Source organism: Aythya fuligula, chromosome 2 (genome assembly GCF_009819795.1).
Source record: "Aythya fuligula isolate bAytFul2 chromosome 2, bAytFul2.pri, whole genome shotgun sequence".
Classification (NCBI taxonomy): domain Eukaryota; kingdom Metazoa; phylum Chordata; class Aves; order Anseriformes; family Anatidae; genus Aythya; species Aythya fuligula.
Genome location: NC_045560.1, coordinates 121,762,891 through 121,788,916, shown reverse-complemented (window position 1 = coordinate 121,788,916; position 26,026 = coordinate 121,762,891). Strand labels below are relative to the sequence as shown.

Sequence of the window (26,026 nt, the reverse complement as noted above, 5' to 3'; positions counted from 1 at the left end):
AAACTGGATGCTCAATGGGAAGATTTTATGCCAAATTTTTCAAAACAAGTGTTTGCCCAAATGTTTTCACTGTGTATTTTTTACAGTAATGTGACATGTATAATGTTTATGACTGCATTTTAATATAGAAAAGCAGCTGATTCAAGAGATTATGCAAAATGGCAATTTACATATTTCTAGTATGTGGCAGCAAGAACTGTGCATGTGACTTTGATACAGAATGGATTCAAATCACAAGTTTTTTGTTCTCTTTTCTGGAGTATCAAGTTAAATTATTATTAAATAGTACCTAATTAATACTTGTTGCCAATGTTTTGTTTGTGGCTGATCTACTGCCCTAAAATGAGTATAAAAAGTTACATATTTTTGCAGCGTTTTCCAGCATACAGTGGAAAGTTTCTGCCCTGAGTCAAACACAAAAAAAAATCTCTCAAATCTACCTTGCATGACCACTTCTGGTTATCTCTGCTCTCAACTCATTACACACAAAAAAATATTGCATCTGTACCAGCAAGATACCAGTTTCCTCCTTGCACTGGTGCTTGGATGTGTGCCAGCTTGGGAGCAATGCAATTCCAAGCTCTGTATGTAGGTCCCAAACTGCTCCTTTTCACACAAGAGCCACACTAGCTGGAGCATTTAGCCAATGCCTTGCAGCCCACCTGACCCACGCATTCAAGACACTGAATGATTCAAGTGCTATGCTCAGCCCTTCAATATGAAGAGGAATCCAACTGAGGCATTAGTATATGCCAAACTCTGAAACAGAAGAAATGCCTCTTTTTCTCTAGAAGCTGCTTAGCCCCATGTCTTAAAATAAGCCATTCAGACATCTCTCTGAAGTGCATGGTAATGACTGAAACAATCATCACTATTTTCTAAATCACCACAGCCTACTGTTGTGTTTAGATTTCCATTTTCCAAATGCATCAGTTTTTCATTTGCTGAAAAAATGTTTTGCTATAACTTCAATTTTAGGAAGAAAGAAATAAAATTACTCAATTCTCAACAAGATTCCAAACTACTTTTTAAAATGTCCTTTAGTTCTGGTGAATATTAACAGTACAGATACTCAGAAAAACATTTTGGCAATATGCATCAATGCAGCTCACAATCTAACGTAATAACTTGGTGTGAGAGAGATGGTTTACTGGTCTATATACCATCCTCAAATATATGTTCTATAACTATACTCAATGATAAAGAAATATGATTCATAATAGGCCAGTGATGCATAAAGCATTTTCAATTGACGAGTAATTACATTTTGCTGTGGAGATTAAGACAAATACTTTTTGAATAAATGTCCCCTATGTTTGTTTCATATTGCTTTTGTGTATCTAACATATGCCTTCAGGCCAAGGAACAAAGCAGTGGGCTATGTTTGTGCAAGTTTGCACAGCTCTTAGGGATTTTTGTATGTGGGCTCTAGTATTAAAGCTAGGACTTCTCTTTCAGAAGTACTCCTGCCCACTTTAACTGCATTACTATTTTTTTCCTCACTGCTGTAATTAAATAATTTATGGAAACAAAGCCTCCGTGTCCTTGTGCATAGTGGAATCCCACAAACAAAAGATCCTTGTGTTCTTCATACTCCAGTAGGTCAGGTAACTTTCACAGGCTGTGACCATAGGCTGTGACCTGATGTATTCAGCCACACCAGGGACGTTCCTATAGGGGTTGCCTCGCTCAAATCTAACCTTCCACAATGTCTTCCAGTCTGCATCTTTCAGGCCAGTTGGCATTACACGATTTAGACTTTGAGTTGAGATCATATTAAAGCTCAGGAGTCATGCACTTTTAACTAAGTGAGTTGTTTTTTTTTTTTCCTTTTGATTTTAATCACATCTTTTGTGTAGTACTTCAATAGGGACACTCAAAGACAGCATAGAGTCCCACTGTCTTAAGGGCCTCATATAATTCATGTGTTACCTACATTCAAGCCCCTGTTATGAAGCATTTTTGTCTGTTGACATCAGATGGAACAGCTTCCATGATTTCTCAGGCAATGTTTCCTAAGTCTTGTAGCAACCTCACACTATATTAAGTTTAATACTCACCTGAAATGTGGCATGAGTGCTGCAACTTTAGAATTATAAATGAATATATCTGAATTGAAGACTTTTCGTCTTTCCTTCTTTCTCAACTAAATCGTCCCAACAACCAGCCTGGATAATGCTTGGGATCTGGTTGAGTTAAAATTTAACACAAGAAGACAACTGTTTGTATCACATAGACAAGAGTCCTGGCCTGGCAGACCCTCTGCCCATCTTTAACACAATACATGCTGGAGACTTAGCTCCTGTTAAAATAGAACATAATTACCGTGGATGGGGAACTAAGTCTGAGGTAATTAATCACCACAAATAATTAATTGCCACAAAATTTCCTAGCCCAGTTTCACAGCCTAGCTAGCCTTCCTTGGGAGAGAAAAATTGAAATGGAAGCAGAAACAAATTCTCACTTCTGAAGCATAGATATCATCTGAGTGTGCTCCATTTAAAATGTCAATCAAAACCACCATGGTGTTTTTACTGTTCAGCAAGAATATTTGGAAGTCTGGAAAATCAACATTATCCAGCTGTTTTTCCAGCAGGTCAACCATATATTTTAAATGACAGCACTGCATGTTGGTATGTACCTCCATATCTAAGACAGCAGATGGCTTTATGCGTGTGGTCGTTTCAATGCAACTACCTCAAATTTAGTCAAAAAAAAAAAAAAGCATAAAAAGACTGGATCAAGCTTTCTCGTTGCATTTGTTTCAGAAGGCTCTTGTCAGAGTACAGATGGAGCGAATCAATTCGCAACGATTGACGTCTGCTGGGTATTGCTTTTGTTTCCTATAAAAAAATAAAATCCTAAAACCCTGCACTGAGCTAATAATAATTGTCAGTGCATCGTTAGTTACTCACTGTAAAAGATAGCCTTCAGTTCTCTGATCCCTCATATTTTGTGCTTTCCATCACAGTAACACGGATGTGCTGCAGCCCACAGGAGCAAGGACATCCTACATTTGTGCTAGGCTTCGTTTGGAGGCTTTTGTAGAGGAAGAAGGAGGGTGGCATTCTTTTTCCCCAAGTGCAGGAGGCTTCAAACTCTCAGCATGACATACTGCAGCTGATCAATCAGATCATGTTGTGTGACTCTATTCATCTACCTCTCACCTCCCATCTGCTCACTTCCCTCTAATTCCCTTCCCATTTCACCAGCACCTCAGGGCTGTTCATCTCCCAATTATTCATTCCCTTTTCAGAACATAAGAAGGAGAAAACACTTAAAAATAAAAAATCACACCTAAGAATTTTCATATTGACAATGTCTGAGGGGTATTTCTTTCTCTGCCTTCCTCCCTCCCCATCAGACTGCAGAGGAGGGCCCAGCACCCCAGAGTATGCCTTGCAATGCACCACAAGGACTTGTCTTTATTAGGTGGGAAAAATTAATTTTCCCCACCATTACAGAAACAACGCAGGTGTGCAGACATAAAGGATTATAAAAGGTACTTTGTCAGCACTGAAAGCACTTAAAAATGAAATGCGTGGGGAAGGAAGACTTCTTGGAAGATGTGTGTGCTCCCACAGGTGGTACAGACTTAATCTTGCTCACAGCCCCATGCTTCGCCCTCAAGACAACAAAGCCGGGAGTCAATGTGTGTCACATACCTTGGAATTAGGGGGCCACTCCTTGGTCTTTCTTCATCTATCAGTATGGAAGTGCCTGATATAACCTAATCGTAAGCACTTCTGACTTCCTGTGTCAAGATCTTGCCCCAGCCACATGCTAAGTCCAGGGTAGGGAAATGTGTGGGTAGGAGTTTGTCTTCTCCATCTTTTCTCTGCTACATGACCCTTTCTCACTTTTTCTGTTTGTTTGTTTTCCTCATATAAAAGGAATCAGACCACCTGGTTCAGACATGAGCTCCTTATTCCTTAAGACCCCAAAGTACAACTTGTCACACACAGGAAAAGGTGGACCTGGTAGTGAGGCCTAATAAAGACAACGGGACAGCAGTAGTCAGCACCAATTTACAGCAGATTCAGCAAGAGCTGCCAAAAATACATGGAATATGATAGCCAAGCAAAAGAAATTTGACCAAATAATGAAGAAAATGTGCTCCTCACACTTTATGAATATTACACGCAAACCTCTCATGCTTTTCCTGTGCATCCCCAACCCCTTGCATACAAAACATGCTTCCTCGCCCAACAGTTTCTAGTGCTTTTACCCCCACCTCATGTTTCCGCCTGACTTTTCCTCCCACATCAGTGACCCCAGATGCCAGTATCCCAACCAGGTTTGCCACCAGATCTTAGTCTCTGCACTTCTGTGTACCAGCACCATGGAGGACGCAGTGCTGAGAGCACCTACTCCCACCCAGGCCAAGCCTCTCAAGTTTCATGTCCATAGTGAGAACACCACTGCAGAATGAAAGCGGCCTTGCTGAGGTGCTTTTTAGGCTGGAAAGCTGAGCACTGCAACAGAGGGAAAAGCCAAAATGTGGGCTGTGGGAGCAGCAGTCACTCAGCTAGGCATGTGGGGGTAATGCAACCATCTTGTTGTGACCCTGCTCCAGGAGCGTGTACTGTGCTTTCTCAGAGGGCTCTGTCCTCACTCAGTGCCCACGTAGACAGTGCAGAGCTAAGACAGCTATTTATTTTGCTTTCTTCTAGAGGTTCAGTGTGTGGCTCCATGACATATTTGCTGTCTATTATTCAAGCCCTGCTCTGAAGATAGACTTTGTTAATTACCTCCTGAGCTTTTCCATGGAGTTCATCAACACAGCACTTGTGTGCCTCTTAAATGCTAATTCGTTTACTGCCATAGCACTGCAGTAAGGATTCTTTTAGTTTCCATTTCGCATGTGGAGGGCTTAAGTGAGTGAGATCAGGGTCCATGTGTTCCTCTAACACAGGGCACCTGTTTCCCAGTGCTGGCAGTCTGGTTTTCCACAGCACTTTAAGTGTCCAAAGCACACATCTCATTGACTGCAGTTGCAGGTTAGCACCAAGTACTTCTGGAAATTAGACCCCCAAGTCTATAGCTTGGCAGACTGGAAATCAGCAGTGTGTAATCTCACCATCTGTGCAAGGTTTGGTTTAAACAACTTGCCAAGCCGATGCAGGGGTTTGTGGAGAGTGAGTGAACAGCACCCACTGCTCCAGGACTGTGCCAAAGGACCACTCCTGGTCTTGGGAGGCCTCCCCCTGCGCATCCCCATTTTCTTGCCCACCATGGGTGCTTCCAAATCTGGCTGCCTCCAGTCCTCTATGCCTACCTCATCTTTCAGTCTGCCATCCCAGTGACCCCAGTTCTCAGCTGGGTTCACTGCTGAATCTTCATCTCTCAAGTTCTGCTGCCAGCAGCAGGGATGATGCAGCCTTGCAAACACAGGGTGCAGCCTGCTGACACCCAGCTGCATGTCTTGCTGCAGACAAAGTTGTGATTACAATCAAAGATCATAATTATAAAAGCCCTCTGTACCCCCTGTCCTGGACATGAGATGCACATTGTGGGCATTGAACCATCAAGCCAAGCTGAATAAGTTTATTTATTCTGGGAGGCCAAGCTAAAGCATGAGGCAATCCTTGGGGTCATTAAATGCTGAAATTAAATATGTTTCTACAGAGCATGTGTGAATTGCTTTTTCAAAGGCTTGTAACTTAGCCAGATGTAGGTGGATTTTCACAGGGCAGCAAAAGATATAAGCAGTGTAAAACCATTTGTTTTATTAAGTGTCGTGTCTCTAATCTAAACTACTAAACTTTAGGTAAATTTATAACCAGCTGAAGGCATAATTTACAATGCAATATTTTAGGCAGCCTGAACAGCAGTGGTTCTGCTGTTCCCACCTCCAGCCTGTGTTTGCACACCCTTATACTTTTCAGTGGCAACTGAGTGCTGCAAACAGATGAAAACCAAATTGTTGATGCCCTTGGGGTACAGCTGATTGCCTACCCTGTCCCAGGGAGTGCCCAGTACCTGTCTCTCCTGTCCTCGGGTTAGCTGTGGCTTCACCATTCTGACCTTCTGATCAGCCTCTGTCACTCCTGGCTCATGGTGGTATTTGGCACCGTTGCTCCTGCAGCTTCCTATGGCCAGCTAACATCCCACATCCACCAGCTCCCTTCCACTTCTTTCTGATGAATTAGCTGAAATCTTGTCAAAAGCTATAAAGCTGTTCAGCAGCTAATAATCTATGTTGCTAGATAGTGCATTCATTATGTGATATGCATGTCCCTGGGACACCCGCTTTACTATTAAGACATGACTCATTCATAATCTGCCTGTGGAGGAAGCATTTCCATAAAAGCATGCAGAAATTCTCTGTTGTTTGAAATAATTCATACTAAAACAGTGAATATAGATCTTGCACCATAGTTCATGTATATTGTAAGCAAATGTACTTGAACTGAAATCTTACATGGAGAATTTCCCCTTTTCCCCAGCAAACATGGAGCAGTCTGTCTCATCTACAAGCAGAGCAACCCAGGTGCCATCCATGGGCAGTGAGAAGCTTTCACACATTTTCATATGGATTTTTATTTGCTGGTATTTTACTGCTTCTGCAGTAAATTGGCGCTGACTGTGAACCAGCATAAACCATGACCCATAAAAGGAGAAACATATGGCGAAGGCACATTAAGGTCACACCAAGGATAACAACTAGAAAGGTCTGCCTTGCACTGCCCAGCTGGGCATACGGAGGAACCCTGTCTGAATAAATAAAAACCTTACATAAGTCACCCCCATAGATGGCCCCTTTTGGATCTAAAAATGTTCCAGCCAGCTTTAGTGTGTACCAGTGGTGGGACCCCTCTTCCTGGGAGCAGGGTCCTGGTTCTAAGAATGAACAATTAGTTTCAGCCAAAAGATTATTTGAAAATCTGTTCTTTTGAACCCCTCCCCCCACACACATCAGGAGGCAATAACAACAAACTTTAATCTGTACTTTAAAATCCTTTCACTCTAATCTAGGGCATAAAAATCCACAACATTGTGGGGTAGAGCAATCCAATAGTTGTTTTAGCTGCATTTTGAAAATGCCTGTTACAGGGTCTTTTGATGAACCACAAGGCACTTCACTGAATCTGTAGGTTCTCAAGTTTCTACTTCATGGCAGGAAAAGTTAACAGTGCCTTGAAGCATAAATCATATAAATAACCATATATTTAATAATTAACGTGCTTGATTCTTGAGAAGTTTTACCCTACGTCTCAATTTCCTTAGTCTCTACTGAGATTGACTTGGTACGCGTAATATTCTTGCAGTCCAAGCTATCCTAAAAATAATTGTTAACTCCAAATTTGATTAAATATATCCTTAATTAAACTTGGATCAAATAGATTTGATTAAGCGGCACAGGTTGTTTGTTTGGAATATATGGGTAGCTGTTAGGTGAGATTTCCTTTCTCTGCAGGGCAATTTTAAATTGCACTAGGATTTCAGACCTGTTTGCACTGGCAGCAAATTAAAAGGGAGCACTCTTTGGATACCTGGGGGAACAGAGCAGGGACAGTCAGCTCCCAGACTGTGCTTGGTGACTGTGTGACAGAGCACGGTCTTCATCTCTGGGACCTAAAATTAAGTTCAGGGATCAAAAAGTGACCCAGATGCAGCTGAAGAGAGGCAGACCTTGCACAGAAAAGAAAGGGAAGCAACATGCTGCTGCAGGTTCCTTTCTTCTGCAGAACCCAGCTGTAACAGCAGGGTAATACTTGGGGAAAAAAATGAAATTCTTCAAAAAATTGAGTTCTTTAATATCACCCCCAGTCAATCAATCTCTGCAATTGGGAATGCACGCTCACTGTGGTTAGGTGCCCACGTAGATAGAGGCATGCTTTTACCACTTGGGCTGGCCAAAAGGATATGACCTATTGGCATAGTGATATGTTGAGAGGTCTTTACGTCCTTAACTGTTAGCCTTAACCACCCACACTAACTATCCATTAAGCTGCTCACACAGATAAAACCTCCAGCTGTTCCTCAAACCAACAGCTCATCAACAGAAGCCAGCATGGGCACTGCAGACAAATGCTCTGCTTTGGTGTTAGCTCCCTGGTGACTACATGAGCTCAAGGCTCCTTTCTGACCATCAGGGCTCACATGAGGTGTGGCCACAGCTGGAAGGGAGGTGATTTTCTTCCCCAGGCTCTGAATTTTCACACCGTTTACATTGCTCTCAAACCCCATGCTAGCTAGTGGCAGGCTCACTGTGTGGATACTGAGATGGTCCAAGGCAGAGAAGCATCTATTGCCATTGCTGCTCCCGTGTGAAAGGGTTGTGGCACAGCTCTGTCTGAACTGATTTTGCTACTACTGTACTAATACTAGTTTGCACATTTATTACTTTGCCCATTTCAAACTCAAACTTCATTGAGCTGAATCTTAACAAACAGATATATTCTGAATGGATTTTGTTATTGTTGCCTTTTTTTTTTTTTTTTTTTTTTTTCCCATCTGCTCATACTGTACTAGGATTCTGGGACTTTTCTCAGGGTGTGAGATAATTTCTGCAGATGGGAGTGCGATTTCCACCGTTTTGATTTTTCCCCAGTGGAGCTTCATGTTCAGAGCTTTCCCACTGGTGGGAAAAAAATGACAATTGCACTGGTTTTGATTAAAGATTTTCCATATTACAAAAACTTCTCAAACCACACAATTTTCAAGACCATGTTGCTAGCTAGAGTCAGTAGCAGTTTTTTTTCTAGGAGGTTCTTCAGGGCTTTCACTGTCTACAAAGACTCCATTCTCTGAAGCAATGAAAGACTTTTTTAAGAACAAATCTTGTGCAATTTTGAGTCACAGGGAGAAAATACACTTGCCTGTGGTTTGAGAGAAAGTAACATTCCCATCTCATTGCTGCTAAAAGGAGCAGACACTGGACACTAATGAGACTTTGAGGGGGCAAATCCAGTCTCCTGTGACCTCTGACAACCACTTCACATGAGATCTTTAGCTCATGCATTAGCTAGGTTGTCATATCACAGGCTCAGAGTTTCATTAACTCACTTCTGTGAAGGCAAGCAAACCCCCTCCTCTAATTTCTGGCCAAAGTGTACTTGGTCATCTTATTCCCACTTGATCTCATGCCTAAATTGTCCTCACCTTTCAGTAGCTGTTCTTTCTTGCTAGTTTTTGTTCCCTCCTGTATTTGTACATGCACAGGCATGTATGTACCTGCTCCAGTCCTATTGCCTCTTACTGCTGCTTGGTGCTGTGTGTTCTCCTTGTCTGCATGTTGATAGACTTTATTTTAGCTTTCAGGTCATACATTCAGGTTGGTATCACTTACATCTAGAAAAATGCTCCTTTTTGCCCCACTCTGCATTCGTTTTCTAACATAAATTAAATAGCTACTAAGTATTTCACTCAGTTCTCTGCTTCTATTTCTGGGAATTTGTCTTCCAGATCTCTAATTTCTACTTTGAGTTTTCAGCATCTCTGACATTAGAGTTGCTAGGCACTATATTTGGAGTAGATTGTGCTCAGGGTGAGACTCTCTTTAGGTGAAGGACACCTTTAGCAGTCTCTAAGAGAGGTCCTGTTACCCATTTTTGCCACACACCACAGTTAGCAATTTTCTGGTTCAGAATTTAGTTCAGATAAGAGCTAAATGTCATAGAGGCATTTCTTTGGGGCCACAGTGCAAGAGTCCAGGCTCTGTTGATAGCATTGGGGCTCTAAGACTGAAAAAATAAACCTTTAACACAACAATGGCCCAGTGGCATCTCTAGGACATGCTCATATCTCTTTCCAGCAAGAGAATCCTGATCCAGCAGGTGCCACCAGAGCCTGAGACAGGAGGGAGGGATGGAGAAAATGTTGGTGCCACTCAGCATCTTGCCACTCGGTGCACTGGCAGAGGAATAACTACTCTCCATGCCATCCCATGCAGCTAGCTGCTGGGTTCTTGGAGGGCTTCCTCGGGTGAAACATCTCCATTGATATCTGGGACATCAGACAGAAGACCCTCAGTAAGTTCAGTAAGGCTTGTCATCCTAAAGTTACAGAAAACCAAGAAGGCTCAGTCTTCATATACTTACCCCTTTTGGAGGAACATGGGTGCTAAAGAAAGGGTCAGCCTCTTTTTTGTTGTTAAACCCAACATTTCAGTACAGAAATGCTTGCAAAATTACCATTTTTACTCAAGAGCTTAAAGATTTATATGGTGCATGTGAAGGAGGGGAAAGAATTTTAATGGAAGTGTGAAATTGCTCTAATAAGGGAAAAACTGATAGGGCAATTGAGAGGGAATTATGTTTGAGATGAAGACTAATGTTAGGAGACCACCTATGGCTCATGTAAAGCTCCCAGGAATCTCAGCCATAGCCCAAGACTCTCATTCTGTTAAAGCTGTGTGAACCTAAAGAGCCAGGGGGGATGTATATAGAAAAGTAATGCTGGTAGAAGTCTGCAGACCTGTTACCAGGCCTTTGATATAAATCTGATCTAATAAATCTAATAAAGCATGCAATTATGCTTCTTTAGTGTAAGCTTTTACCTTAAGTTAGGCCAAAAAGTAATTTCAGGGGAAGAAGAATTGAGGCAAATACTCATAGGAGGAAATCCATAGAAGTAGTGAACTTTTCACCTCCAACAGCTAGAAATGACCATGGGGTAGAAGATCAGATGGTTCACTTAACTGCCGAGTAACGAAATTAGGCTAAAAGTTAGATCTAGTCTGCCCAGAGGCAACGTGACAAATTAGATTCATCCACTCACCATATTTGTATTAATGCACTTTTGTATCGTGAACAGATTATAAGAGAAGGCTTTGCCCCAAGGCAGGGTTTTCTGGCACCGCACTCATTTTCAAGCTGAGGTTCTCCCCTGAGGGCACCACGAGACCCTCACTTCTTAGCAGCTTAGGATCTGATCCTCAGCAAAGATTTACCACTAACCTGTGAACAGCTCTTAGCACTTTAAAGCTTAAATAATTATAATAATGCTAATAACAGATTTATTTCTGTAAGGTTACAAGAACTGTAAAATCTTGTGATATATTTTAATAGTAGTGTAATATTTAGTTAGCATCTTTCTAAAGTCATATAGTGTGTGTTCCATTGCTAATATTTAAAAAAAAAATGTCAATACTTTCAAAAAATAAATAAATAGTTGTTTAAAAATGAATTCTCAGTGACATCCTCTGTAAACTCATCCTGGGTCCCAGTCCTGGCTGGGAGTCTGAAGGGAGACCTGTGGACTGGCCACCTCTCTTCATGCTGTGGCTGCAACCCTGCAAAAGGGTTGTAGCCCAGGAGAGGTGGGACACCCAGCACTTCATGTCCATTCCTAAATGTGAGGTTTTTTCCACACGAGACTTCGCGTTGCAGCTGCAGCGGCGTGGCATCCCTCTAACCTGGGAGGGAGCTGCACATCGAGAACTCATTGCTTTTCCCTCTGACGATGAAAGACTTTTAAAATTAATTGCATGACATTCTGGCTTGTCTGTGTTGTCAGCTTTGATTTTGCTGTGACAAAATGATGGCCGCTGCCTGTCACAGGGAGTGACACCCCATCTGTGAGCACCGCACTCATCAAGTGGCAGCAGCGAGTTAAAGCCTGGCTGCGATCTGCATTGAAAGCAGTTTCGCGGAGCGCCGCGTGGAGGGAGAGGCAACTGTGGACGTTGTCCTCTTGCAGAGGAGCCCGGCCATCGGCCATCGCTTGCTCCTTCCCAGGGGACAGCTGGTGGCAGCCCTGCTGTGGCACTCTCACGGCCACAAGCCCCAGCGATCTTCACTGGGCAGCCAACGCTGCTCACCCCGTCACTGCAATTAGCACAAATTACCCGGGGCTGTATTTTCCAGAGCTGCCATGTTGAGCATTCAGCGCACACCCACCAGATCTAAAAGCAGCGATGTTAAAAGAGCAGCCTCGCTGCGCCGGCAGGGCTGGAGGGGGACGGTGGGAGCAGGAACAGCAGTACGAGTCGAGCTCGGCTTTCCTTTAGAGGGCAGTGGTGCTCATTGTACAAGGACTGCATTTACAACGAGGCGAAATGTTACCAGCCGGGGTCAGCGGGCACCGAAGCAACAGCAACTCGCAGAAAACGGCACCCAAGTGCTGCCGGCTGCACGGTGCTGTGCAGGAGAGCGTTTTGCTGTGATACACTCCGTGGACTGCTCTGCGCAGGGGCTCATTAGTTTCCCCTTGTTTTTGTTCGCACTAATCAGCAATCAGACAAGTAATTACGGTTCCACAGAGTGGCTTCCTTTCTCCTGCCACGTCAAGAGCTCAGCCCAGGGTGAAGCGCTCCCGACTGTCAATATTTGCCAATTCATCTGCAGCCCCTTTCTGAGCCAGACGAGCCCTTCCCACCTGATTTACACCCAACCTCTAAGGCAAGCCAAAACCCAGGCGATTTCTGAAGCTGCACTAACCTTTTCATGGGTTTGGGTGAGGCCTCCCGCTCCAGGTTGGAGGACGTGTGCTTCACGTGCATGGCATTGTAGGAAGTGTGGGTGTACTCGTTCTCGTCACTGTAGTCGGGGCCCAGCAGCGTTCGAGCCCACGTCCCCATGTCGTATGGAGGAAGGGTCCCCCCAAATTCAGAGGGCAGGCATTCAGGGTGTATTAGCTGGTGAAGGCTGTTCAGGTTGTTGCCATGAAGAAAGATCTTTAAGAAATAAAAATAAAGTTCATAGTTATCATCTCTTCTTTGCTTCAGTAAGTACGGTGATAACGGCACTAGTGAAACATGGGGTGTCATTACTTGACACCACAGTTTCAGGCAGGGGCTTCTGGAGCACCCAGTGCTCATTGGGAGGAGAGGGATCAGCTTTTGTACATGTAGCCAAAGAGTTAGGCTGACACCATAAACACTTGTGAAAAGCCTGATTTGATTGCTTTTGGAACAGCACTGTCATTTTCTTAAGTACCAGAGTGGGGAAAGTGCAAGTTGGGAATAATAACCACCTATTGTTACCGTGAGAGGAGAGAACCTTGTACAAAAGCAGTGGGAAGAACAGGGAGACAGCGGGGCTTACTGAAAGAAAATGTGAAGAATAGGTCCTCAGCTTTTGAGGGGTAACCCAGCCCTGTACCCGGGGACTGATGTTTCACAGCGTGAGGCCACTTTGTGCTGCTTTAGCAACATGGGGCTCTCTGATCCCTCTTTGCTTTCTGACTGTCATTACCCATATCCTCTGTCAGACACAACCCAGGGCAGGGAATGGGACCGTCTGAAAGACGATCCAGTGGAGGTTTCATGAGCTTCATGGACAAACAGGTAATGTGACTGCAGGACAACAGTTCATATGGGTTTCAGTGGGGAAGACCTGCTTTTTCTGCAGCTTGAGCAAACAGGCTACAGGCAGGGACATTTTTGGTGCAAATAAGTGAGTTAGCATCATGTGAAAAAAGTCAAATTGCTAAAAAAGCAAAATGGGAATGTTTACTCCCACAAAAAGTGTTAAAGTGTTGAGCAGAAGTTTCCCCCTCTGCAGATGGCTCTAGCCAGGCCTGATAATCCCTCTATCTCACCTCTATCCCTGAGCATGTCCCCTTAGAAAGGATCTACGCTTTGTTAGTAATAACAACTCTTTGGTCTCTTGTTATCGATCCAACCCAGATCATTGAAAACTGTAAGTCTTGGTAACAGCTGCCGTTCTTTGCTGCCATATGAAAAATGCAGAGGAAAAGCAGGGGACTGCTCCTTTCCTCTGGACCTCCAGCCTCCCACCTCCACCAGCCCCTTCTAATTACCCTTTTCCTTGTCTTGTCTTTGAGGAATGGTTTGATTAGCGTGTACAGGGCATGGATGTACCAGGGCTGGTTGACAAAATGGACTCCTCCAAAGCGGGCAGGAAAGCTGTCCTACAGAAAGAAAGAAATGGAAGCCAGTTAATAGATGCAGTGCTTTAGCCAGGCAGTCAATAGGATGAAAGTTAGAGGAAGAAGTCTGTCTCTCTCCATCTGCAACAGCAACCGAGTGCTGGGCTTGCTGGGAGGGGGCAGGAGGGAGATGGGAAGAGGAAGAAGCCCAGAAACATTTGCATCAGTTTCTGCTCTTAGCAGACAGTCCTTTCTCCCTTCCACGCGCTACCGCATCAATTGCTGATGATTTAAAGCAGGCTCTCCAGACGCTTTGCCTGAACGCTTTTTTCACTCCATCAGGGCATCCATCCGACTTTGCTGGGATGGGAAGCGAGGCTGGGCTGATGAGCGCGGCTCCCTCGAGGGGGAAGCTTTCTAATTTCTCATTGTGGTGTGCAAGGCGAGCCCCCGGTTCCCACGCACAGTGCTGCACGCAGCTCACCTCTTCACCCTGCTGCCTCCCCGCCTCCCTCCTGCTAAAATCATCATTACAATGGCTGACCTTTCGGGGTGAGCGCACAGCGTACTCCAGGGAGGAGGATGGGTGGGAAAGGCTGATAAGTGGAGGTGTAGCGGGAGCGCACCACGACGGCTCCATGGAAACTGGCAGAGCCGAGTGCTGGCTGCGAGGCTGTGCACAAACCCCCTCTTGCATTAAGATGCAGGTGGCGTCCTGCCGGGGAGGTGTTTGCAGAAGCAGCTCGGGCGGCGTGGCACGCTTAATAGAAGAGGAGGTTGCTGGCACGCCTTGAAAGGTTGCCGCGTATTGCGACAGGCGTTTTGTATCCATGCTCTCATCTAGCAAATGTCAGTCAGGGAAGAGCCTGGGGTCTTTGACTTGCATGAACAGCGGGACGGATGTCTGCTGCTCCTGTGTGCAAGCACGCTTCCAGAGAGAGGAGAGGTGCCTGGCTCTGCCTGGCGAAGAGAGGTCCTAACAGGGCCTTCCTCCTCCTGCTTGTGCTCCTAACCCCCACAGCTCAGCAGAGACAGGCAGAGCACAACCAGGTCTCTTCCTGCAGGGCTTTGGCTTCAGGCAGGTTCATTCCCCCACAATTAGTGCTGGGTGTCCCAGGGCTTTATCTTGGCTTTATCTGGAGCATCACAGACAGCACAGCTGGTGGGGGTATGAGGTAGATTTGTGACACAATATGGAAAATCCCCTTATACACCTGCTCAGTGTAGATTCTGCACAGCTTCAAGGTCAAATTATTTCACCAGTTTAGCACTCTGTAGTCACCCTACCATTTCCTGCCTATCACCCATAGTAGATACAAAGGACTACTTATATGCTTCGGGCACTGGCCATGGATTGCCCTAGCAGTCATACCAAAACATATCTTATTAATGTTTGTGAGGGACCACATGTGATACTCTTTTCTTTAGCAATACAGAAGTATAAACCTTGTACACCTCATATGTGTCAGTTTAGCTGAGATCATTACAAATCTCAGTACTGGATTCTATGTGCAAAGCCAGTGGGTAGTCAGGCCAGAACACAGGAGCCCTCTCAAGGAGAACACATACTCCTTGGAGGTGTTCATTCACTGTGAAGATGACTGTATTTCCGTGCTGCTGGGATATTAGATAAAATTTTGCAATGCGGCTCTGACTGATTTAAACTACTGGATTGCTGCAGGTCGCAGTGACTTCAGCAGGGCAGTCCTGAGAAACAGCAGTGGAGAATCAGGCCTTTATTCTGAGCCCACCTAGTATAAGCATCGGCCTTCAGACATGTTAAGTGAAGCCAAAAGGAGCTTCCTACCCCATGATAACCCAGAAGTGATTTAGACAAGACCAGAGACAAAAATTTCTTTCTCATGCCAAACTCACATATTCAGTTGCTTTCCTCCCACACAGGAATGAAAATCTGAAGATTTGAAACTTTTCACAGAATACTTTTAAAAGGAAAAAAAAAAAAAAAAAAAAGCAATATCAGGATGTTATTTTTAAATTATTATTATCTTTCTATATTTGTCAAAGCAGCTGCCATCCCACAAGCCATAGCCCTAAAGAGTTCTTGGACTCATTGGCTCTTTGGGACTGACCTGCCACAGCAGTCCCGAGTTGCACTATAACAGTACAGGTTGATGTAGTAGTCATATAGGTCAATAAGAGAGTGAAGTAAGGCACACTAAAGAAGTACGAGATAGGAGGCATGGGAATGACTTTAAGACACAGAGAATTATATTGACTTGAAAAAAAAAAAAGAAAAGTTGTTTTACTTTCTCATTAGAGTATACAGATTATATCAATCACAATCTTCAGTGAGAAATGTCAGGCTTAACGTCCAAAGGGAAACACTGGGAAACACTTTTCTTTCTTTTCTTTCTTTTTTTTTTTTTTTTTTTTTTACAAATATGTTTACCAGCCTTAATGATACCACCTTACCCAAAAAGGTCTGAATGCTGGCATGCTGAGAATTAAGCAACCAGCTGGAGTTTTGAATTGGCAGACTGCCTCTGGAAAGGGTTGAGTAAAGAGGAGAATGTACTGTCCTACACAGAAAATGAATTTTATGTCCACCCCACATAGACTGTCAAGTCCATAAACTAGGTTCTGTCTGGCACATCAGCAGATAAAGACTTACAGGAAGGTCTCACATAACATTATTGTTGCATTATTTTAAAGCAACGGCTGTCTTTTCATTCTAATGATACACCAAAGAATACACAAATAACTTTGAAAAGACAGTGTGTTTATCAAGAAATAATAATAATAATAAAAACATTTTTTGTGTGTTTAACTTTATGCTATTTTTGTTCCTTGCACTGTTAAGCACAATAAGCTCAATTTGACTTTTATCTCTCAGTCCACCTGCATTTGTAAGGCTGTCAATTAGAAGACAAAAACATACATTTTTTTAAAAACCAAAGAAATTTGATATGGGAATCATCCAGACAGTTTGGAGCTGCAGCATTCCAATTTTGCAGAAGTCCCTAATTAGCGCAGAGCTGTCTTGGAAAGAAAAGCTCTCGTCTGGAGGTCTGTCTTGTGCAGCTCTAGGAAGATGTATGAGACCTTTCCCACACCCCACTTAGTGTCTCTGCTGCTTTCCCTGGGGCTAGGTGAAAGTAGCTGAAATTGATTTTCTGCTGGAGAGCTTTTGCTTTTAGGAATTCTCTTTTGATTTCTCCTGTCTCGTGATTCCTTGGGAAGGTGTATTTTATAATGAGGTGTATTTTCTGGAGCCTACTGTGAAAAGGACCCTGGGATCACGGAGCCTTTTCTTAACCCAATTCCTTGTTAAAAATACCCAATTGTGAAGATATATTTATATGTTATGCCAAAGATATAAATAAAATATGGCATGCTGGAACAAGCCTAATGATTTGTGTAGACTACTGCCATTTTATCTGAAAACCAGGCTGGACATAACTTCATGTCACTCAGAGATGCAATTACAGTGTGAATAAACACATCCAGCCCAGTGGTAATCTGGCTAGCTTGCTACTCAGCAGTAGCAGGTAAGAAACAGTAAAAGGACGGCAGATACTTACTTGGGCAGCTAGCTCACCCCAGAGTCAAACCAGGTCTTCATTTCATTGGGACCCAAAGTCAACTAAAACAAAGAATACATCTGACCTTGCAGAAGTGACACCTTTCCTAAATAACACGGGCAAACCTAGACAGACAAAATCGTCCCGGCACAGGGATTTTAATTGTTCCCATTGATCAAATGAAACTGGTGCTTTGGGTAGGACTTACTTGCCTTATTTGCCTTTTTTAAAACAAACATACAAACAAACAAAAAGCAACCTCCTTTCAGTGATTTCCTTCCACATCATCCCCAAAGAAGAGAAAGCGGTTAACACTTGAGTGCTAGAGCTGACCTGCCACAGACACCCAAACATCCATACAAGATTCAATACATCTTTTGTTTCAGGTTGGAAAAGTGTCTCCAAGCTTGCAGAGCAGAAGAAAATGTGGAGTTCATTGATTCTCTTTTCATCTCAGGCCTCCTGTGCTAGGAAATTTCTGAACTGAAATGAGCCTAAGACTGAAAATCTCCTGTACAAAATGTTCTGCTAAATAGCTTGGGAGTGATAGCTATGCAGTGAACGAGAGACAATTTTTTACTATTTAAGCCTGTTCTTGCCTTCATGACATCTATTTCTTTTGGCAGGAGTACACATCAGAAACCTTTTACTGCTTTGTTGTTCTGAACTGCTTGACTCGGAAAGCTAAAAATCAAGATGATCTTCTAACATCTCATTACACCAAAGTGTGGCAGAGGAGTAAAACAGTCTTTGGAATATCAAAATTAGGAATAAATATAGCCTGATACAAATCTAGCTAATCTTTTCAAACTGTGTGAATTGTCTCCATAGTCCAATGACCTAAGCTCAAAAAACAAGTTATAGCATATTTCAAGCTTTGGAACATTTGAATTTTGTGACACAAATGTTTTTAAGCTGCTCTCGTAGCCTCAACCCTTTGCAATCAGATAAGCAAACACACGTCTTGCCATCCAAATGCATTTCTTTAATCTAGACCAGACTCGCCAGTTTAATGCAAATCAAAATATAATCCCCTTTGAATGAAAATAGTTTCTTTTAGATTCAGGCAGATTTCAATCATAAACAAAACTGTTTAAACTGAAAGGTCATTCAAACTGAGGCTAAAAACAGCATCCTCATGCCTGTGTGCTTACATAATCAGTCCCTGCAGTGGATTAAAGCTTCCACAGACCGTATTAATAGTTCTGGAAGATTTTATTAATAGTTCAGTGATAGTTTCTCCCGGGAGAATTTCTGTGAGTGGATGATTTTAATGGACTGGCACAATAAAGAGGGAAGACTTTCAGCTCTCCAACCCTGGGTCCAAATCTAGCCTCGGGAAGAGTGGCAGTGATGGAAAGTTGTTGTTCTCTGATTTTATAACTTTGCCAGGTATTGGATGGGTTGTGTCTATTAAAAAGATCTTCCTGAGCATGTCTGAATGAGTGCCCAGTAATACCCTTGGTGCGGACAGAGCAGGTTGTCTTACAATGCAGGTTAGGAGAGAAGGCAGAGAGCCACCCCAATCACTACAGCTTCAGTTTCTAATTTTAATACAACACCTAGGAGCCTAGTATTTAGCTGGGGACACACAGGGCAGGAGGGGTGGGAGGGGCTGGGGACAGCAGGGACCTGGGGCTGGGGACAGCAGGGATCTGGAGCTGGGCTGCTCCCATCCCTCTTGAGCATCCCCAGGGCTGCAGGAGCGAGCGTGGTTCTGCTCAGAGACCAGGCACGTTTCACACCTCCATCCGGACAAGTTGCTCTTCCTTTCGTTATCTCTTTTTGCTCCCCTGTGTTTTCGAAGAGACAGGAATGCAAAATTAATGTTGCCAGTGGCAATAATTGCAAACTCGTTTGCTTCTACCTTGGCATGCCCTCAGAGTACACAGGGCTTGGAAATTGCTGCAGAGGAGGGAAAAAGACCCTATATGCCCTATATTAGTCCTAGCAATAGGGCAGTTTTGACCTGCCAGACTATGACTGCAAAAGGGATTCTTGCAATCAGGAAGAACTCATTGATTTTGTGAAGGAGTGACAGTAACTGCTCAGACCAAAATGATCTCTTTAAAACATACAGTGGCAAAAGACTGGAGCTAAATCACAGAAAAATATGAGTGCTTGGTTTATTTTTACTCCATATACCCACGTATGTAGATTAGTATGCTCTGAAGTACTGCTGTCAGGGAAATTGAACTGAAAAATGAACATTAGGATGCATTCTCCTAGACATTTTTCATTATGTTTGTTATCTCTCCTGCTACACTCTATAACTTTTAAAATTCAGCCATTTGCGGTGGGTTTCTCCCAGTCATTACTGCACGTTAGTGAGGTCCTACAGAGCATCTGTTCATGGGTGTTGGCAGATGGCACCAATAAATCAGGTTACAGTACACAGATTTGCTCGGTAAACTTTGATTTGTCCTGATAGAATCATGCTGTCATATCATCTGGTCCAACAAAATAACCTGTAACCTTGGGGCAAGGGGGGATTTCTTCACGACTTCTTTACGAGGAACCTTTTGCTGAACTAGCTCAAAAAAAAAATTAAGAATAGAAAAAATCCTAGGAGAAGTGACACCTCTGGACTGACACCATACACTGGTGCTGTTTTTTTGCTTTGCCCCACTGATTTCTAAGCATTTCACCCACAACTTATAGACTGATGCTCCTTTCAGATTAAAAAGGTGAATGCATTATATCGCAAAAGAAACAGCAGGTTCATTCAGGGGCTTGGCTGAGTTCTGCCAAACTCATACCAACTAGCTCTGGATTAGCTCAGAGAGAGGCAAAGCCAGAACAGGAGCTCTGTGGCTGAGCAGGAAGAGTGACAGCCACGCACTAGGCTGAGGAGGTGTAAATTGGGTCATAGGAACAAGTGGGCACATGGGAAGGGACAAGAATTTGCCAGAGGCAATTTTTTTGTGTTAGTTTAGAAACTTGCTGTGATCATTGCAGTGAGTTCTAGCAAACTGGGCTAAATCATCTCCGTTGTCCTGGTTTTTGCTGTAAACTCTAGCTCAGAAACACTTCCATCCCCAGCTTTCCGAAGCGAAGGTGACTACAAGCTGCATTGCTTCTATTCCTGTATCTCACTGAACATACCAGTCTGAAATTAGTTGTGGGGGAAGGGAAAAGCAGTAGGAAGATCATCAAAGCTGAAAGTAGTTTAGGGCTTAATTAGGAACTGTAAAACACACTGGGCACAGCGCAAGCCTGGCCTCCAGGCTTGCTGAGCCAACACATGTGCTGCTTGCTGGAGTGTGTACCCACAAGTTGGCGGTGACGCTCCATGCTCCCTGGGCTACCAAGCCCATGGCTGGAAATGACCTAGTAGCTTTGGTAGCTTGAAATCATCAGAAGAACAAAGCTTCTGTGCAAATATCAGGTTTCTGAGAGGTCACACTCCTCCAACCCTTCCCCTGATACCTGGAATTAAAGCAGTGATAAAGTGTTTTTTCTTGCAGCCGGATTTTAATACAAGGCCTTCTGAGGTAAAATGTGCACAAGCAGAATGAGCATGTCCAACAATGATAGTAAAAGTCAGTATTAGGACATCTTCCATCACCTTAAGACCACCTTAACTTCCTTACATATTGAAAAGAATACACACAGGGAGTACTAAAATGTTCAACACGGAAATCTTGACCTGAAAAATGTTCTATTTTCATATACACTTCTGGAAAAATAATAATATATATATATATGTATATATATTAAGTTGGGAGTAATTCTTAAAAGTTAACCTCTGAACAATATTAATTAATGCTATTAACCAATGTAGACAAAATCTACAGTTTTCCTTAGCTGACCCGATTTAAAGCTTTCTCCCCCTGGCTATTTCTATTTACATAGGCAGACCTTGCACACATCCTGAAGGGCAATGGATCTGTGGGACACTGCAGTTCAGAGCATGGATAGTGAAGGAGTTAGGGCAGAGAAGAAGCCACTAAGGCAAATCCTCTGGAACTTAAAAGATTATTGAAAGGAAAGAGTCAAGTAGCAGACCTGAAAAGGACAATGTACAGCAGCTTATTTCTTGTCCCAAACCAACATTTTCTTCACACTTTCATCACATCACCACTTTCTATACCTGTTCTCTGCAAATATATCCCTGTGTCTGAGCAAAGGGGCTATGAAGGCCAAACTGTCATGGTAAGGACAAATGCCCACAGCATTAGTTAAAGTCAGCCAAAGAAAAGCAATTAAAAAAGGTCTCATGGCACTTGTCTTTCTTCTCAGGAGACCTATTGACTTTGCAGAAAAGCTTTTCATCTTGCCTATGAAAGCACCAAGGTGTTACACAGAAATCATATAGTCATATTACACTTGTGTTGTGATTGAAACCTGATGCTAGAGAAAAGGAGATTTTGTTATTTACAGTCCTAAGCAACCTGTTTGACGTTCAACAGAAGTCTGCTGTGTCTTTGCTTGAACACAACCTGGAATTATCTTCAAGTTTTGCATGTGCATTCACTTATAGTTATGTAAAGGATGTTATAAACTATTATTGTGATGAGATTATAACCCAGCAAGGTCAGGGAAGAAAAAAAAAAAAAAAAAAGAAGTGTTTTGTTGGCATTTGTTGCCAAACAAAATATGACTCTAATAAAAAACTGACAGATTATTCCTTTTCTGGTAAATTTCTGTGTGTCTAGAAAGAAGTTAAGAAAATCATTGTGTTGACTTTTCAATACAGCTCCTTGAAGAGGTATAGTAGGCTTCTAGCACCTCTTTTCTCAAGGTCATCTGCTAAACAGAAGCTAGATTTCCACCTTATTTTACTAAGAATTTCAGATTTTGCTTCTTTGTTTGAAATTGGAACCTCATTTTAAAAAAGAAGTTGTCCCTTCACCTAGATGTCGCACAAATACTTTCAAAAATAATTTCTATGGTCTCTGTTATCCTTGATGAATGTACACTGTTCAGTGTACACTTGGCGAAGGCATTTTGCAATTCTTTTGTCTCTTTCTACAGGACTGTGTGTGTGCATGGGTGGGTGGTGAAGACTGACCTACTTTGTTTTTGAAGTGAGACATAACGCTAAATGTGTGTGCAATGTTGGAAACCCAGCTCTGAGAGGATTCAATACCAGGCAACTCATATTGTCTTAGGTAAGCACCTGGCAGCAGCACCTTTGATTCATGTACAACCTTTTGTTCTTCAAACCATAAAAGCCTAGGGAAAAAATAATAATAATAAAAAAAAAATCCTTTTTATTTGCATGATTCGATCTCTGTCCTTGTTCTAATATGTCAGTAAGATTGCTTAGCTTCTGTATCCCTCCATGCTGAAGGGAATCTTGTTTTATGTATTTGTGTTTCGCAAAGTCCCAGATAGTCACAAGGCTAAACTGACAGGAGCAGACCAATGTGTCAACTCCACAATAAAATATAATCTCATTGTGTCTGCCCTTCTGTGATCTTTTTTTTTTTTTTTTTTTTTTTTTTTTTTTTACTTTTTTAATAATAATTCAGTAGTGCCTTGGTAATAAGAAACCTGATTGAATGTCCTTGAAATATGTTTTGAGAACAACAACAAAAAAATATGATTAGTACTAAAGATACATGGTTTTCCATTGTGGAAAACATGTTATTTAGGAAAGCTGCTTTTACAGTGACAGGCAGCATTTTAAGTTTCATGCCATTTTCTACTCCCTGCACTTAAGAAACATGAATGGTATGAAGACCATTTTGCAGAGAAGAGCCTTGCACTATGCAGTACAGAGAACATACTGATATTTTCCACCATGGTCCTTATATCAGGCAATGCTAGTAGCATCACCAATAGCTAAGACTATTTGATGTGCCATTTGCAATCGTTATAACTTTGCCAGTGTTTTACATTTTGGGCTCAAATGTTTCAACAGTGAGCTACATAAGCCTTTATGCGAACGGTTTGGGGGACTGGAGGGTGGAGAAGTGATTTCTCAAAAGGCTTGTGGGAGAAAAAGCTATATATATATAGTTCTCTGCACTTTGGTACTATTTCTATGATTACTGGAGGGTGGAGATTGAAAGCACAATCTTTGGGGTATGATCCTGACTCTTCACATAAGGTTTTCCTAACGCACATGGTTTCACTGCCCCAGTGAGACTTTGCAGCTGTGTATGTGCATATGCAGCTGTGTATGTGCATATGCCAGAACTCACTGAGAGGCTGAGATGCTTCATAGGTTGGACTAGTTGTAGTGATATCCACTTGCCTTAAAAGCTGTGATCAGTCAGAACTCTTAGAGATCACCAGTTACTTTCTCCTACCTGCAACCCTGGCCAGAAGCTGGGAGTTCAGATCTCTGCCTGCAGTGGTTACTCCTAGAGGTCTGGTAAAAGCCAGCTGGAGCCATAGCCCCCCAGAAGCTGAACTGTGATAATGGGATTTTAAATTTCTTAGTGTGTTACTTAGCCATTTTATTTTTTTTATTTTTATTTTTATTTTTATTTTTTGTGCAGTCTGCACCACATAAAGCAGTGTTAACTGACAGCCAACACTGCTCATCACATCAATGCTCAGCATCGGGGCATTTATCAGTCTGGCAGTGTTAAATGATGCATAAACTTTGCAATCTTAGCTAAAGAAAATATGTGCTTACACTCCCTGCAACAGCTCCCTCGTTTTCACAGCATAACTTCCCTCCAGTTCGCAGTTCTTATTCCCTGCTGCCTTGCTTCACTGCAACCTTAACTCCAACTTCAAAACAGCTTTAAATGATAGCACCAGGAAGATGATTTTGGCTGCCTGTGCAGGTGCAAGGGAATCAAAGCACTTGTCAGTGCAGCTTCCCAGCCTTTTAACTGTCACCAGCCAAGCATGGCTATCAGACCAGGGTCATAATTCCAGGACACTGTTTCAGTCCTTTGGCCTCTTCTATATGATTACCTGCTCCCAACAGAGTCCTTGGAGAGGAGGAATCTGAGGGGTGCTATCTGTTTACTGCTTTAGTAGCATTTGCAGTGCATACCCCAAAAGGTTGCTCTTAATTGTGTTTTAGGCAGCACAATGTCAGTCTCTAAACTAAAAATTCCACCATTCTCCTCTAGTACTCTTACAAAAATAATATTAGTTTTTCTTATGTTAACAGCAGAAAAAAAAATAAGACAAACACAACAACAACAAGAACAAAAGACTGCATTGAATTTGCTATAACTGTGGCTAGTAAGCTAGCAGAAAGGTGCGATCCCATTTCTCACCCACTTCAGATAAAAGAAAAACCTACAAATTTTCTTCTCTTTCTTCTCAGATTGGATTGAAGTTGCCCATTAAGCACTACTACATGAAGCCTTCAATGAATCAGGCTTTTTCCTTCCAGAGGCTGGGAGTGTGCTGTGTCATATCCCTGGAGATCATTAAATTTGCTAGGTAAGTACAGGGCAGTCAGCTTGTGTCTTCTCCTATGAAGGATTCCTGTTGAGAACTCTTTCCACCTGAAGGCATGCTGCCTCATATCCTCCTTGTTAGAATTCAAACGTTTTATTACTGCTCCCTGCTTCAGTATCAGGGCCTTTGCAAATCAGTGGATGTCACTTACCTCAACTTTAGCAAGGATTTAGGCATAGCGTCACATATTTTTTTTGTCTAGCAAACTGCTGAGTTTTTGGTTTTGTGACGTGGAATACAGTGTGGGTGAAACATTGGTCACATTGCTGAGGTTAAAATACTGAGATCAGAGGTACAAAGTCTGCCTTGTGGTTATTTACTATTTTTTTTCTGGGGTTCATACTGTAGCCAGTAACATTTTATAAATGAAATAGGTGATGCTAGGGAGCGACTAACCCCCAGAACTTTGATAAGGGTATCAGTCTCTGGGGGACAATGTATATGGTGGAGGTTAAGGCAGAGAGTCACCTATGCAGGGGGATCCTGATAGATGAGGAAAAAAAATGTGCTGTTGGGACACATGTTAACAAATGCAAAGTGTTTTGTCTTAGACAGAACAACCCTGTGCACAGGGGTCAGGCACCGAGCAACTAGAAAGAAGCTTTGTAGAAGGGGACCTGAGCGAGCTGAAAGCAAGACAGAAGCATGTTCTTGTGGCAAAAGGCCCACCAGATGTATGCATGCATCTGCAGTTATCAGACTATCCCTGCTCTGGAATTTACTTGCTCATGTTCTACAGACATCACTGACTGAACTCTGGTTACTCAGCACTTCAGGTTGCAGTTTCCATCTAATTCTGAAGCATTTTTCATCTTTAAAATACACCACAATTTACTATAGACTAGTGGGCAGGAAGGTAAGGCTGATTTAAGATACACTTAGCCACAAAACTCATACTAGGAGCATAAATGACAGCAATAAACAAAAGAAAATAATCTGTTCAGACCAGAGAAAATCTGTATCGCTAACTCTCTGCTCTGAACCATTGTTCCAAGAATGATTTCCTTGTTATCAGCAATGTGCTGGGTGAACACAAGTAATCAGAAAAGCTGCATTCCCTCTTAGCTGCTATGGTATTTCACACATGCTCCAAAGCATATCCATCCCACTTATGTCCATCAACTTAATTAAAACCTCTCTATTATTGAAAACAGTAACTGGCTCAGAAAAGAATCAGAGCTTAGGAAAGTTTTTTTTGTTTTGTTTTGTTTTGTTGTGTTTTGTTTTGTTTTGTTTTTTTCAATGCTGTTCACTGGATAGAGTTCCAGTAGAGCTGGGTTATTTCTGGTAAGAAATAACCAATTTCTGCTGGAAATCCTGCATTTTGG

At 42.6% G+C, this 26,026-nt stretch overlaps 1 protein-coding gene across 1 annotated transcript in view; it reads right to left on the bottom strand.

The window, feature by feature from the left end:
• The window catches only part of CLVS1 (clavesin 1), a 101,669-nt gene that overhangs the window by 2,607 nt on the left and 73,036 nt on the right, over positions 1-26,026 (bottom strand). Inside the window, exons 4-5 of the mRNA XM_032182194.1 lie at positions 13,711-13,821; positions 12,387-12,622 (exon numbers count right to left, since the gene is read on the bottom strand). Coding sequence (XP_032038085.1) covers positions 12,387-12,622; positions 13,711-13,821 — 347 coding nt within the window. The remainder of the gene's footprint in view (positions 1-12,386; positions 12,623-13,710; positions 13,822-26,026) is intronic.